The sequence below is a fragment of the Panthera uncia genome (assembly GCF_023721935.1).
Source record: "Panthera uncia isolate 11264 chromosome A1 unlocalized genomic scaffold, Puncia_PCG_1.0 HiC_scaffold_16, whole genome shotgun sequence".
In the NCBI taxonomy this organism is placed as follows: Eukaryota; Metazoa; Chordata; class Mammalia; order Carnivora; family Felidae; genus Panthera; species Panthera uncia.
This window is the reverse complement of record NW_026057576.1, coordinates 68,029,265-68,043,748: the sequence shown is the minus strand read 5'-3', so window position 1 is coordinate 68,043,748 and position 14,484 is coordinate 68,029,265. Positions and strand designations below refer to the sequence as shown.

The 14,484-nt window shown below is 35.7% G+C and overlaps 1 protein-coding gene across 1 annotated transcript in view; it reads right to left on the bottom strand.

The window, feature by feature from the left end:
- Nucleotides 1-4,536: 4,536 nt before the first annotated feature.
- TM9SF2 (transmembrane 9 superfamily member 2) overlaps nucleotides 4,537-14,484 on the bottom strand; it is a 71,316-nt gene continuing 61,368 nt past the window's right edge. Inside the window, exons 14-17 of the mRNA XM_049647493.1 lie at nucleotides 12,969-13,120; nucleotides 11,807-11,918; nucleotides 8,244-8,415; nucleotides 4,537-5,228 (exon numbers count right to left, since the gene is read on the bottom strand). Coding sequence (XP_049503450.1) covers nucleotides 5,161-5,228; nucleotides 8,244-8,415; nucleotides 11,807-11,918; nucleotides 12,969-13,120 — 504 coding nt within the window. The 3' untranslated portion in view covers nucleotides 4,537-5,160. The remainder of the gene's footprint in view (nucleotides 5,229-8,243; nucleotides 8,416-11,806; nucleotides 11,919-12,968; nucleotides 13,121-14,484) is intronic.

Here is a 14,484-nt window from a genome sequence, read left to right as displayed (position 1 = left end):
TTAAAGCTTCAAAATAAAGGGAAACAGTTCTGCTAGCAAATAAAAGCCCTCTGTCCAGCCCCCCCCCCCCCCCCCGCATCTCAATAGCTGTGTGTAGCTCCTTGAAGAGCCTAGTAAGCATGTGTGGGAGTTAAAAATGCATTTAATCATTCCCCCCACCCCCAAGTTTGACAGAAGTGTGGCAAGGAGGGCCATCTGTTTTGTTTGAACAAGAAATGACCCAGCATTCTGATTTCAATTAGCCTCTTTGTAGCTTTATGTTTGAGCTCCTTCCATGGGTAACAGTTCAAACTAAGTGTAGAGAGGAGCCGGCCAAGTTCTGCCAGTGCTGATTTGTTTTAACAACTGTCAGTGATCACAGAACAAGTGTACAAGACAATGTTGCTGGATACATATTAAAATGCTTAATTTTGTGGAATCAAAATAGCACATTCTAGAACCTGAGAGCTAATAAACAAAATATTGAAATGGTGTCTTTACATCGTTATAGCAATTTAAATATTTAAAAGCAACATCACTTACCTAAATTCCTAGTTTCAATCAATAAATACACACCTACTATGTGCCAAGTACTGTTATGCCCTAGGCATGAACCAAAGAGGATGTAAGTAGTGGTTCCTGCCTTGAGAAGTCTGTGATCTATTTGGGAAGATAAGCCTGCAAAGTTAAAACAATAATTTGAGTAATATTTAAGACAATATTAGGAGAGCTGTCAAACATCACTGTTAACGAGTTCAGAGGATGGGAAGGATTACTTGGGTCAAAGACTTTATACTGGGAGAGATCTGATCAACAGTGGTAGAGGATTCTAAAGCCTGTGTCCCTTCCACATCACCTCGCTTGAATCTCTTTCTCTCTCACACACTCACACTCACACTCACACACACACACACACACACAGCAGGAGGTTTACAAAGGTGAGCGTACAGCCTCTAGAATGGTTAAAGGTAACCCAAAGACGCATCACTGCATAGGTCAAGGTCCAAACCACCCTTGTGGCTTTAGGGAAGCCACCATGAATCTTGCCCCTACTGGTCACTGCCTCCCAGGGTGTGTTCTGTCAGACACCAGATTCCTGGGTCCCCATCCTGCATAGGTTGATTGCCCAATTCTCTGATAGGAGTTATGTAATGGGTCTCAAGGAAGACCTATGAGTGGGGGGGGGGGGGGTGGCATTTTTGATGGCAGCTAGTTTGTGCAATTTCAGTAATGACAGGTGCATAGTTTCCCTGCATGTAAAGTGAATGCACTGCACTCAGGTGCTCCCATTCCTTACCATCTGGTTTCCTGATGTCCTAAAGATTCTACCACCTTCTGCAGCTCCATCGGCTTCTCATCATGACCCGTCTCCTCAAGGGGTTGGCAAAGTTCTTCAAAGTCACATCATCGAGAGCAGAGGAGTAACAAGTCTGGAAGGTGTCCTCTGAGTCCTAGTGGTGGTGGCCACTGAGGACACTGGCTCAGGAGCAGTATCATGGGATGGGCTCTTCTGAGTCCACAGCTCCTGCCACCCTCGCACTGCTAGAGCAGGACACGGGCAGCAACTCTTCCTGTGGCTAACCCTCACCCTACCACCTTAGTTTGCTGTTGTACCTGAGAGTGTCCCAGTCAATACTGCAACACAACTTGTCTGGTGTAGCATCAGCCAGAGAAGAGAGCCTGGTCCATTCTGACTTACTGGCTTATTATTTTCTTTGATAATAATGCTAACAAAAACATTTAGCTTATATTTAGGAAGAAAATCAGATTTGAGTTCTATGTAGACATCATTGATTATAAAGGATCAGTAAAAACTAGCTTTTAAAGGAAACACTAGTCTAGGGCACCTGGGTGGCTCAGTTGGTTAACTGTCCAACTTCAGCTTAGGTGATGATCTCATGGTTCGTGGGTTTGAGTCCTCTGTCAGGCTTGCTGCTGTCAGCACAAAGCCCACTTCAGATCCTCTGCCCCCCCCCCCCCACTGCTCCCCCACTAGTGCTCTCTCTCAAAAATAAAACATTAAAAAAACACTAATTTTTCAATCTATCATTTTTTGAGTTAAATCTACCATATTTTTAACTCTTTCCAGAGAAATTAATGACCTAGAACCTATATACATCAAGGTCAAGACCATTCATGTGGCCTAGAACTGCTTTTTGCTAAAAATACCCAAAGGAAATAATAGGATTTTTTTAAGAACCAATGTTTTCTTCTTTATAAAATAATTCATTATTAATGAAAATGTCAACTGTTACCAGTGGGCCAAAGAATAAAAGAGAATAAAAGATAATCAAATGTGAGAATGAAGATAGTTCAAATGAACAGGACAAAGAAATCCAGAATTTCAAAAGCTAGAGAAATGTGCAGAAACAATGATTTTTAGTGTTTAGACTTCAAATTACAGTTAAGGAGAGAACAAATCAGTAGAAGAAGCAAACAGGTTTGACTCTGTCAAAGTAAAAATTTCTGAGAAAGCAAAGCATTATTTTCTACATACAGATTTCATTGCAGGTGGAGATGTTACAGCCACTATTCAGGCTGTAGGAGAAAAATACAAATATGGAAAAATATTTTCTTAATGACATAAATTTACATATTAATGAAATACCAGACCGTCCTGCTATCCATAGGCAAAAGGTAAGGAATGAATTCTGTTAACAGAGGTCATTTAACCTGTTCATTAAAAACCAAAAGCAGGCCTTTATTAAGCCTTCTAAAGTTAATCATTTAAAAAATCTTTAAGGCCTGTAACGCTTTGTAATTTTAAAAGTGTTTTGTGACTCACGTCACTGCATCATCTCAGCTAGTATATATGAAAGTATGAGGGACTGATAGCACAGATTTAAGGTATTGGTTAATTTTCAAGTCAAACATCAACTAGAACAGAGGCACCAGATGCCCACGTATGACCATATAGCAACTTCTGGGCTGCACCGTGCACAAGCTTCATACCTCGTATGGTGTGATGCATACGGAAAGGTCTATCCTCAGCTACTTCCCCCAACTGCTCCATTACTAAGTGGCAGGCACCCTTTTGAGGCACTCCTTTCACTTCCAGCACTGGTCAAGTGCCATAGAACCCAAACTGCAAATGTTAAACAGCACTGCTAATTAAGACTACTTTCACTACTGGCATTGCTTAAGCTTCTCCCATTAGCCAAAAGTTGGGACTGAGAGAAAGGCATAACTGGGAAAATTCTGAAGTGACAAGAAAAGGCAAAAGGACTCAGAAATCATGTTACTGCCCTCTGTGTTCGCAGCACTGTGGCAGCATTACTTTCTACATACAGATTTCTACATATTTTTCTACATACAGCTAGAACCACTGCAGTGACTCCTCCTCAGGAAGTCCTGATAAAGCCACAGAGAAAAGGCTGTGTCTTCACGGGCCCTTCTCACCACTGGCCTTCCTCTTTACTGGCTTTTTCATCATTACTCCCTGCTAAATCTTTTCCTTTGATGTTTTTGTTTTTCTAACGGCCTCATCATTATTTAAATGTGAAATGTGCTTACTGCAAAGTATAGACAAATAAAAATTTTATATGAAAACATTCTATCAAAGCAGTAAGTTGGCTTTGTAAGTTTTAGTTACTAAGCTAATCGGTTCACTGAAGGAAAAGTAAGATTGAAGACGCTTAATTCTGATCAACAAAACTAGCCTAGTTCTGAATCCAGAGTTTTTTTATAAACCTTTTCTTTGTTTAGTCAATCAGTCTATCTCAACTGTACTTTAACAGTATTATACATAAAAAACTAAATATACTGCAAGAGATGTAGAAAATAAATTTGAAAGGAACTTCTCTTAAATCTCTATGTGAGAAGGTAAAAATAACCAGAGCTCCTTCATGCTTCAACACCGACAGTTTAGTTGTTTTAAAACGGGATATCGACCTAAAACTATTAAGAGCCCATATCATATGAACAATAGTTAATAATTTTAGTGTCAATTTAGTGTAAACAGTACCTGATTTGTTCTCCTAAGCAGCAAGCACTGATCCCCTAACATACAAGATGAATATTCTTATAGGTATATGCAGACTAAAGTTTCTGAAATCATCCCAAACTTCTATTTCCACATAAATGTTTTTTAATTAGTCAGATGAATGTGAAAGAGAAATAGTTATTTCTTAACTCTAAGAAATAAAACTGTGAAATCCAAATTAAGACAATGTAATCACAAAGGGGAAGATCTGCTAGTCATTGTTAATGTATAAATAAATACGGACTTAAAAAAAATACTGTATTTTGAAAAACAGGTCAAAAACATAAAATCCTTAATGACAATGTAGTGGGCCGATATTAACTATTAGACTTACATCATTTATCTGGCTAGATATGCACAACTAAAATTTCTATTATTGCCTAATAGTGAAAATTCCAGGTTTGTCACAAGACCTAGGAGGCTAGAGTTTCATTTAGATCAACCAAGAAAATGTTATGTAAACAAAAATCAGTAAAATCTGACAAAACAGTGAAAACCGTTTTAAAATACCATTGGTAAACAGATTTCTATTTATAGACTCTCCTTGAATATACAATAGGTAATGATGCAATGCAGACATTTTTACAATATTTATTAAGATAACAAATTTATAAATTGAAAGACTCAGAGGCACATAGTTTAAAAGGCCAATACCATGGGAATAATGAAGTCAACACAGAAAAGAAGATATGAACAGTTACAACCAAGACAAGATTTTTTTAAAAGCCACATCCCCCCAATAAACACATCATATGAATCATCCTTCAAAATTACCATGATAAAAAGTCATTTCCTTCAAAGAAAAATAATTCTTTCCACCTACCGTGCCTAGAAAATCCTATTTACAACGAACTGTCCTGCATTTCATCAGTACTGTTTAATATGGCCTCCTCTATTCTGTCATTAGAAGTATTGAAAATTTTATAGCTATTGTATTTACAAATGCACATAATATTTAAATTTGCTCTTCACTGAGAACAACTGAATATATACTTAATCAAATCACAATACAAATGTTTTAGTGTTGAAAACACATTTTGTGGGGACAGGTGTACGGGAAGAGGTGTATTTAGAATTATGTTGTTTCTGAAGGATTACTAGGCCAATAAATCTGATAAAACTCAAGGTAGTCACAAAAACAGGTCTTTGTTGATGAAGAATTTAATTTATTTCTGTTTTAACTGGACACACTGGCTTCTTCAGTCAACCTTCACCACACTGTATATTTTGGTAACAAACCAAAAGCATGCAAAGAAGCCAATTGTTCCTATAAAAGAAAAAAACAAAATAAACTCTTTTCCCAAGGAAATCTCATAATTTACACAAAAACACAGACTTAAAATTATTGGTTCCTTAAAAAAAGCCACAAAACTATAAACTATTACTTACCAGGAATATACCATAGGTCCATAAATTCTTTGAAACTTACACCACTACCTCAAATTTCTTATGGAAATTGATAGAACTTTTTATACTTTTAAGATTACCTAAACTTTCTATAATACATTTTTTCTTATTACATGCAAACAAACTGAAATTAAAATATGAATAGGATGCCAATTTTCCTTTCCTATTTAATACTTCCTTATCACAAAATGGAAAACTGCTATGAGAATTAATTCAAGGTCTGATATGAATACCTTAAACAGAGTATCAGATTCATATAATAAGTAGGGATTATTTTCTAAGTATAGTTACAGAGAATTATCAGTTTTCAAAGAACCATAATAAAATCAAATTTTTTTAAATTTAAAGTGTTTAAAAGGTGATACAATTAGGATAATAACAAAGATGCACCCCACTGAATACGAGAGGTGGTGTGGTGTGGTGTGGTGTCAGAGGACAGAGCAGCTGTTGTGACTGTGTGTATTATCCTTGCACTAGTCAACGGAAATCTCCAAGCCCGTTTCTTACAAAACAGAGATAATTTTATCTGCCCTAGGTAGAGTAAATGAGACGATTCATGAAAAAATACGTGCTTTGGTTTTCGAGTATCTTCATCAATCTAGATTCCAAAAAAATTGAAAACCAGACGGGTGACAAAAATGAGACTTAGTTAAGTAACTGTCTAATAGCCACATGGCTGGTAAGCAGGATCAGAATGTAAACTCACCTTTTCTGACTTCAAATACAGTGTTATTTTAAACTTTACCATGCTTAGATAAATTCAGAGACTCTTGTCTTGTAAAAGAATATTTGCTAACTTGTGAACTGCCTGACATATTTTTAAAACCTGGAATTTCTCCAGAATTACCACCTGAGAATAGTCAATAAGTGGACATGCAGAAGAATACAGAAGGAGATCCACATATCCTTGTGGCAGGTGTGTATATATGTGTGTGTGTGTGTGTGTGTGTGTGTGTGTGTGTGTGTGTGTGTATTTAAAGTTCCAACCTTTTTTCTTTTTATTACACTTAACACAATGGTGAAAAGTATTAATGGAGATTTTCTAAGTCAAGAGACTATACAGGGGACCTTATTATGGGAAGTAGCAGCATTGTTGTTCTCATACATCATACATGTACCCACTATATACCATTGTGTATGTTTTAGAGGACATAAAAATCTACGTTTTGGATATTCAAAAGACAATTATTAAGGTTTGTAAAGAGGCTGGGGTTAATTTTAGAAAAGTAATGGTAAAACATAAAAGTATTTAAACAACCTTATGCTTACCAAGAGCTTTAAGATAATAAAGAGAAAATATTCTAAGGTGAGAAAATACATTTGTCATCATACTGGCAACCCTAGGTAAGTTTATTTTGTTCTTAACAAAATACTTTTAGTATTTTATTTTGTCCTTAATAGGGATAAATATAATATACATACTAAAAGTGGCATCTTTCCTTATGTAACAGAATGTTTTGTTTTGTAAAACAGATTTACTTAAGTAAAATGGTGTCAGTTTGGAGTACTGAAGTAAATACAGATGTACCCCACTTTAGAAAAACGCAAGACACTGAAAAGGGTTCACCATTCCCCAGCAGAGAATCTTTCCCATAAACTGAAATACACCCAAAGTTACTGGTTTAACTGGTTGATTCAATTTAAGGTGGCTCCAAAATTTAGATTACAAAGTTTGTTTCACTCTGAATAAATAAAATGTCACTAAAAATCAAGAACAATAAAGAGAGGTGATAAACTACACAATAGGTAAACTATCATATCACATGCCTGGAAAAATAAGAGACATTCACTAAGATCACTACTTTTTGTGTGTAGGCAAGGAGTAAATTCTTCTATATATGCTTTTACAGACATACAGATCCATATGCACAACAGTAATTGCTCGTTTCAGAGGCTACACTTTGTTTTGCAGATCACTGATTAAGATTTATGGCTGTGGACCTAACTATGTGTTACGTAGCACTAAGACAAGCACCCACCACATACATCAACCCCGCCTGTACCTGACCAATGACCTGGAATACAGAATCAGTGTAAGAGCCTGAACCTCCTTACAGCTGATACAGCAACAGGGGAACTTCAAAACCCCATCTAATTCTCTCAAATGTTAACAGATGACTAAAAAGCAGAACAGTTCTCACTTATTTTTAATTCATTTTTCCTTTTCAGATCCTGTATTTCCTCACACAGCATGCAACACAATCTAAGATAAAATTATAGATGCACATTTTTTTGTGAAAAAGAAAGGTCCCACAATTTTCTTTTTTTAGTTTGGTTATTCCACAAATGTTTACCAAGCAGCTACTCTAAGTGCTCTAAGACTCAGAAAACTTTTATCCAGGTGAAGAGATAAGGCACACATATATAAAATAAATACCAATACAATACAATTTCCCATCAGGTACTTCTATATTTTAAAGTGGAGATATAAACTTGTAGTTTAAATTTCTAGAGTAAGGAGTATTCTATGATTGTCTTTTCTTGGTAACATTTATTCTCAATTTCATCTTGACTTCACCCCTTCGATTTCTACTTATCCCTAGACTTAGACAGCTAAAGCTTTCACCCTATCTCTGAAATGAGCTTAAGAAGCACTGTACCATTAACAGGTTAATAGGGGAAAACTTTTGACAGGTATGGGCCCAGCTACCCCTGGACTCCCAGCACAACAATGGACATTGTTTAGCCTTCTTCCTTTAGGTTCTGTTTCCTCTTTGGTTTATTGACATCCACCTCACAGCGGGGCCGACCAAACAATGCTCAGCTGCACTTAGGACTAAATGTAGGAGTGCTGAGTAGTAGAAGCCCAAGGAAAATATTTATAAATAATTTGCCTAAAAACTTATTAACTAAAACTAATCATTTTAATTCTTACCTGTAAAAAGAAAGAAGATCAAAACCATTATCATGGTATAGCCAAAGTACAGAATTGTACTTGCCGTTCCTGTGATTTGCAGTTTTGAAAAGAAGTAGTGTACTGCATATATTAAGAAATAAACTGCAGTAAAGCCACTGGTAAGGAATGAACGCCACTGCCAATGGTAATCCTAGGTAGAAAAGAAAAAGTTAAAGAACAAGAATTACTTTCCAATTACTAATTACATGTAGCAGAACAAAGTTACAAAGCAAATGCAGCTACGTGACACAGCCCCAAAACCTAGCTTTGCTATCATTTCCCGTCTTTTTCTCCTACTGAACTTTGCCCATTTCCCTGCTCACTGAAGATGCTAAAAAGCATTCCCTACTTTTGGTGGAACTACTTCAAGTTGGGCTAAAAACACATGGAAAAATCTTAAATGGTTTATGAATAATGAAGCATTAGACTGTACTTTAAAATGTACTCTTCCCAAAGAAAAGCAATGCACAAGATCTTACTTACATAGTTCAAAATTAATATTATTTATCTTATACTCTGGTCAACTCTATGTTAGGAAGAAGATTATCCTATTAAGGCCAGGTTGAAATCTATTTTCAGTTGCGAGTAACATAATTTAAACAAGGTAAGTTTTAAAAACAGCTCTTCTTACTTTTGCATAAAGTAGTTTATAGCTTAGCAGGAGATCTCTTAAAAGAAAATACTTCACTCTTTCCTACCCCGTAGAATATGTGAAAAATTAAATATATTTAAAAAGTATGCCAGCATAAATTAGAAAATCTTATGGAGTCCACACACAAAAACTACTATAGCAAATAAACAAATTTAGCAAAATTGCAGGGGTACAGGAAAGAAATGAAAATCAGCTGTGTTTTTATACACTAATGATGAACAATCTGAAAAGGAAATTAAAAAAAAAGTCCATTTACAACAGCATCCAAAAAGAATAAGATACCTAGGAACAAATTTCACCAAGAACATGAAAGACTTATACACTGAAAACTACAATACAAAACATGCCAAAAAAAAAAAAAAAAATTAAAGACAAATAAATGGAAAGACATTCTGTGTCCATGGACTGGAAGACTTGACACTGATAAGATGGCAATACTCTTCTAAGTGATCTCCAGATTCAATGCAATTCCTATCAAAATTCCAACAACCCTTTATTACAAAAAAGGAAAAGCTGATCCCAAGTTCATAGGCAATTGCAAAGGGTCCTGAATAGCCAAAACAGTCTTCACAAAAGAACAAAGTTAGAGAACTGACCCTTCCCAATTCCAGAATTTATTACAAAGCTATGGTAATCAAAACAGTGTGGTACTGGCATAAAGACACTGTATATACCACTGGAATAGAATTGACTGAGAATCCAGAAATAAATCCACACATCTATGGCCAATGGATTTTCCACAAGGTTGCAAGACCATTCAATGAGGAAAGATTTAGTCTCTTTAACAAATGGAAAAACTGGATATTCACATGTAAAAGAATGAAGGTGGATTCCTAACTAATTACCATAACCAAAAAATAAACTCACAATGGATCAATGACCTAAATATGTAAGCTAAAACTATACACTCAGAAGAAAACATACAGATAAATTTTCATTACCTTGAATTTAGCAATGAATTCTTAGATATGGCAACAAAAGAAAAAAAATAGATAAATCAGATTCTATCAAAATTACAAACTTTTGTGTAAAGGCCATTATCAAGAAAGTAAAAAGACAACCTACAGAACAAGAGAAAATATTTGCAAATCATTTATCTGATAAAAGTTTAGTACTTAGTATTCAGAATATATACAGAACTCTGAATTATATACAGAACTCTTACAACTCAACAAAAAGATAAATAACCCAGTTCATAAATGGGCGAAAAATCCAAACAGACATTTCTCCAAACAAGATACACAGATGGTCAACAACCAAAGAAAAGATGCTCAACATCATTAGTCACTGGGGAAGTGAAAATCAAAACCACAATAAGATACAACTTCACACCTACAAGGCTGGCTATAATTTTTAAAAAACGGCAAATAGCAAGTGTAGGTAAGGATATGGAGAAATTAGAACACTTGTGCATTTCTGGTAAGAATGCAAATGGTATAGCCACTGTGAAAAATACTTTGGTGGCTCTGCAAAAAGTTAAAGAATTACCATATGACTCAGTGATTCCACTTTAATGTATATACCCAAAAGAACTGAAAACTGGTACTCAAAACAAGTATTTGTATATGAATGTTCATAGAAGCACTATTCCCAATAGCCAAAAGGTGGAAACAAATCTAATTTCCATCAGCAAATGACTGGATAAACAAATTAGGGTATAGCTATACAATGGAATATTATTCAGTTATAAAAAGGAACAAAGTACTGAATCTTGAAAACATTCTGCTACGTGAAAGAAGCCAGACACAAAAGGTCACATATGATTCCATTAACGTGAAATGTCCAGAATAGGTAAATCTATAGACAGAAAGCAGACTGATGATTGCCAGGGTTTTGGAGGGAGAAGGGAATGAGAAGTAATTGCTTAATGGTATGAGGTTTTATTTAAGGGTGATGAAAATATTTTGGAACTAGAAAGAGGTGGTAGTTGTACAACACTGTAAATGAACATAGTAAATGCCACTGAATTGTTCACTTTAAAATGGTTTAAGTTATGTGAATTTAACCTCAACTTTTAAGAAAAGCATCTAAGTTTAACAAAATCAGATTTAATCTCCTATATAGAAAATAAATACAAAAGAATGATTTAATACAACCCAGATCTTCAAAAATCAAATATACATAAGAGTGCCATCATTTTGCCATGACTATAATTCATTACAGTGTAATCACTCTAATGTTTTAATGAATACTCCCACTTAAAAATGTTTTATATTAAGGGTGCCTGTGTGGCTCAGCTGGTCGAGAGTGTCCGGCTCTGGATTTCAGCTTAGGTCACGATCTCACGGGGATCGAGCCCCACATCGGGCTCCACAATGGGTGTGGTGCCTGTTTGGCATTTTCTTTCCCCTTCTCTGCCCCTCCCCTACTCACATGCATGCGCATGCTCACGTGCTCTCTCAAAATAAATAAATAAACAAACAAACAAACAAACAAACAAATAAATAAATAAAGGGGTGCATGGGTGGCTCAGTTGGTTAAGCATCTGACTCTTGATTTTAACACAGGTCATGATCTCACAGTTTGTGGGATAGAGGCCCGAGTGGGGCTCTGTGTGACAGTGCAGAGCCTACTTGGGATTCCCTCTCTCTCTCAAAATAAACTTTAGTGTTAAAAAAAAGATTTTAGAGAAAAATAAACAAATTTTAAAAGAAAAACCGAGAAAATTAACATTTTAAATTTAAGCTCTAAATAAATATACTGAACTGAGATACTATCATAATCCAATCCTAAAAAGAGCTACATTTAATTGAGGAATGCAGGTCAATTTCTATCTTAATAAACACATATTTACAGAAATTATTTCAATTGATGGTATTCAAAGTTGTCTTATGCCAAAATTATAAATACCGGCTACAAATTAATACAAGTGAACATTGCTAATACATACCTCTGCACATAGGTGGAAATAGCAAAGAAGTATAGTTGCCTCTGAACATGTAATAACCAAAATGATAAACACCAGAAATAGGAAGCCAAACATGTAATACATCTGATGAGACCTATAATCAAACATGTCAAGATTAAACTATAAATCTTTTCTCTTTGTCACAGTAAATGACACAGTCTTTTCACCTTCCCTGAACTGGAAAATGTTTGCTTTTTCTCCCAACTAGAGACAACACAACCTCATAGGTGTGGATGGTGTAGGGGTAGGGCAGGGAGAGGAAAAGGTTTGGTAAGTAGAACCTGAAACTCTTAGTCAAATATGCTTAGTCTAATTGTTTACTAGTGAGACAAATTTGATAAAAAATTAATACACATGCAGAGCCAAACTAAAAAAGTTGGTATACATTGTTTCTTATCATATGTGATAAAAACAGCTGACTTTTGAAAATGTTTTAACAATCGGGAAGGAAAGATCTGTTCCAATCACTAAAAAGCTCACATTCAATGCTGACTCCATGTTACTGCAAACCTTGGTACTTGCTGTAACATGTCACTGTGGTCATATTACGATAACACACTGCAGTGTATATACCCTAATGAAGTGGCTCAGAATTAGCACCATGAGTTTTTCCATGCAAATAAGAAATCAAGAGAATGAAGGAATCTTGGGATTAGTAAGAACTTTGAACGTCATCTACCTCCACCCTCCTCCCAAAGCTTGATCAAATCAAATCCCCTATATCAAGGGCTCAGAGTATCTTCTCTCTGAAGCAGTACAGATCAGTTACTTAAGAACACAGGTATGGGGAGACAGGTTAATTTTCTGTCACATAGTAGCCGTGTGACACAGGTAAATTACTTAATATCCAAAGCTTCACCTCTGTCTCTGTAAAATGGGGATAAATACCCACCCCACTGAGGTCTGAGGATTAAGTCAGAAGTAAAAGTAAGAATTAATAAGCACTCAATTAGTAACAGCTGTTATCACTTATTCTTTTTCTCATATAGAAAAGATAAAATAACCTTTGGCTCTTAAGATTTCTGATTACTGGAGATTTTACATGTATAAGATACAAATAGTCATCCATCCAGATAAACAAAAAGAGAAAGCTAATACTACATGTAATGGGAAAGGGGATAAGACGACTTCACCCTTAGCTTACCAGATACTATTTAGAATGAAGAAAAGCTGTATAAAAATGCACCCAAAGGGCAAAATCCCTCCCATGATAATACCAGGCAACGGCTTTGTGTAGAAGGATTGCTCAGGAATCTGACGTGGAATCTGATTGGTTCGAACTGGATGTTCAATGGCCTTTAGTAAAAAAAAAAAAGAAAGGATTCATAAATATTTATCTATTTAAAAAAATTTTCTCTATGTTAGATTATCTGCCTGCTTTTTCTCAGCTTCCATGATGATAGTACTGGCAATATAAGTCTACTTAAGTCATCAAACTGAATTTTGTATTTAGAAGCAATGACCCCAGATACTATCAGGTACAATGTTCAGTCTGTCTAGTGGAACAAGCCATCACTGTTTCCAGCAGTTATCCATTAATGGCTTTAGGTAAAGTAAGAAATACATAGAAGGAGGTAATATAGTACTTAAAAATAACAGTTAAGACAAAGGAAATGTTAGGTTTTCCCTTTTAATGACATAATTATTGTAAGAAATTAGCTGATTCTGAAGTTACTGTCGATGAATTTTTATTTGGAGATGGGCAATATCATCTTTACTAAAATTGTTCAATTCTACTAAGATTTAAGAACATAAAGGCAACAATGACTGGCTATATGAAGCTTTATGACCATAAGATACTGATAATATTCTCCCTTTTGTAACATACCACATGGTAGTATAAAAATAAATGAAATCTAAAGCACCAAAAACACAGCCGAGGGGAAACAGGGGTACAGATACAGAAATTCATTTTCTTGCAAAAAATTACAAAAGCATACTTTTATAGTTTTTGTGATGACATCTCAAAACTTAAAACTTGGTAGGGCACCTGGGAGGCTCAGTCAGTTAAGAGTCTGACACTTGATTTTGGCTCAGGTCACGATCTCACAGTTCATGGGATCAAGCCCCATGGTGGGCTCTGCACTGACAGGGTGGAGTCTGCTTGGGACTCTGACTCACTCACTCTCTCTCTCTCTCCCCCTCCCTGTCCTCCCTGTCCCTCCCTACTTGCATATACGCGCTCTCTTTCTCAAAATAAATAAATTCTTAAAAAAAAAAAAAAAAAAAAGGGGGCGCCTGGGTGGCGCAGTCGGTTAAGCCTCCGACTTCAGCCAGGTCACGATCTCGCGGTCCGTGAGTTCGAGCCCCGCGTCAGGCTCTGGGCCGATGGCTCGGAGCCTGGAGCCTGTTTCCGATTCTGTGTCTCCCTCTCTCTCTGCCCCTCCCCCGTTCATGCTCTGTCTCTCTCTGTCCCAAAAATAAATAAAATTAAAAAAAACAACAAAAAAAAAACCCAAAAACGTATAACTGGTAGTCTCATTGAGAATATACTTCTGTGAAATAGATATACAGATAGAAAATCATTAGATTGTTCTTCAGTGTTTGTATTTTTAACAGGAATATTTTTAGAATGTCAAATACTTATTTATGTAATCAAAATTTTTAAATCATGCCAGGTCACTATTTGTGCTATATATATATATATTGCTATATATATA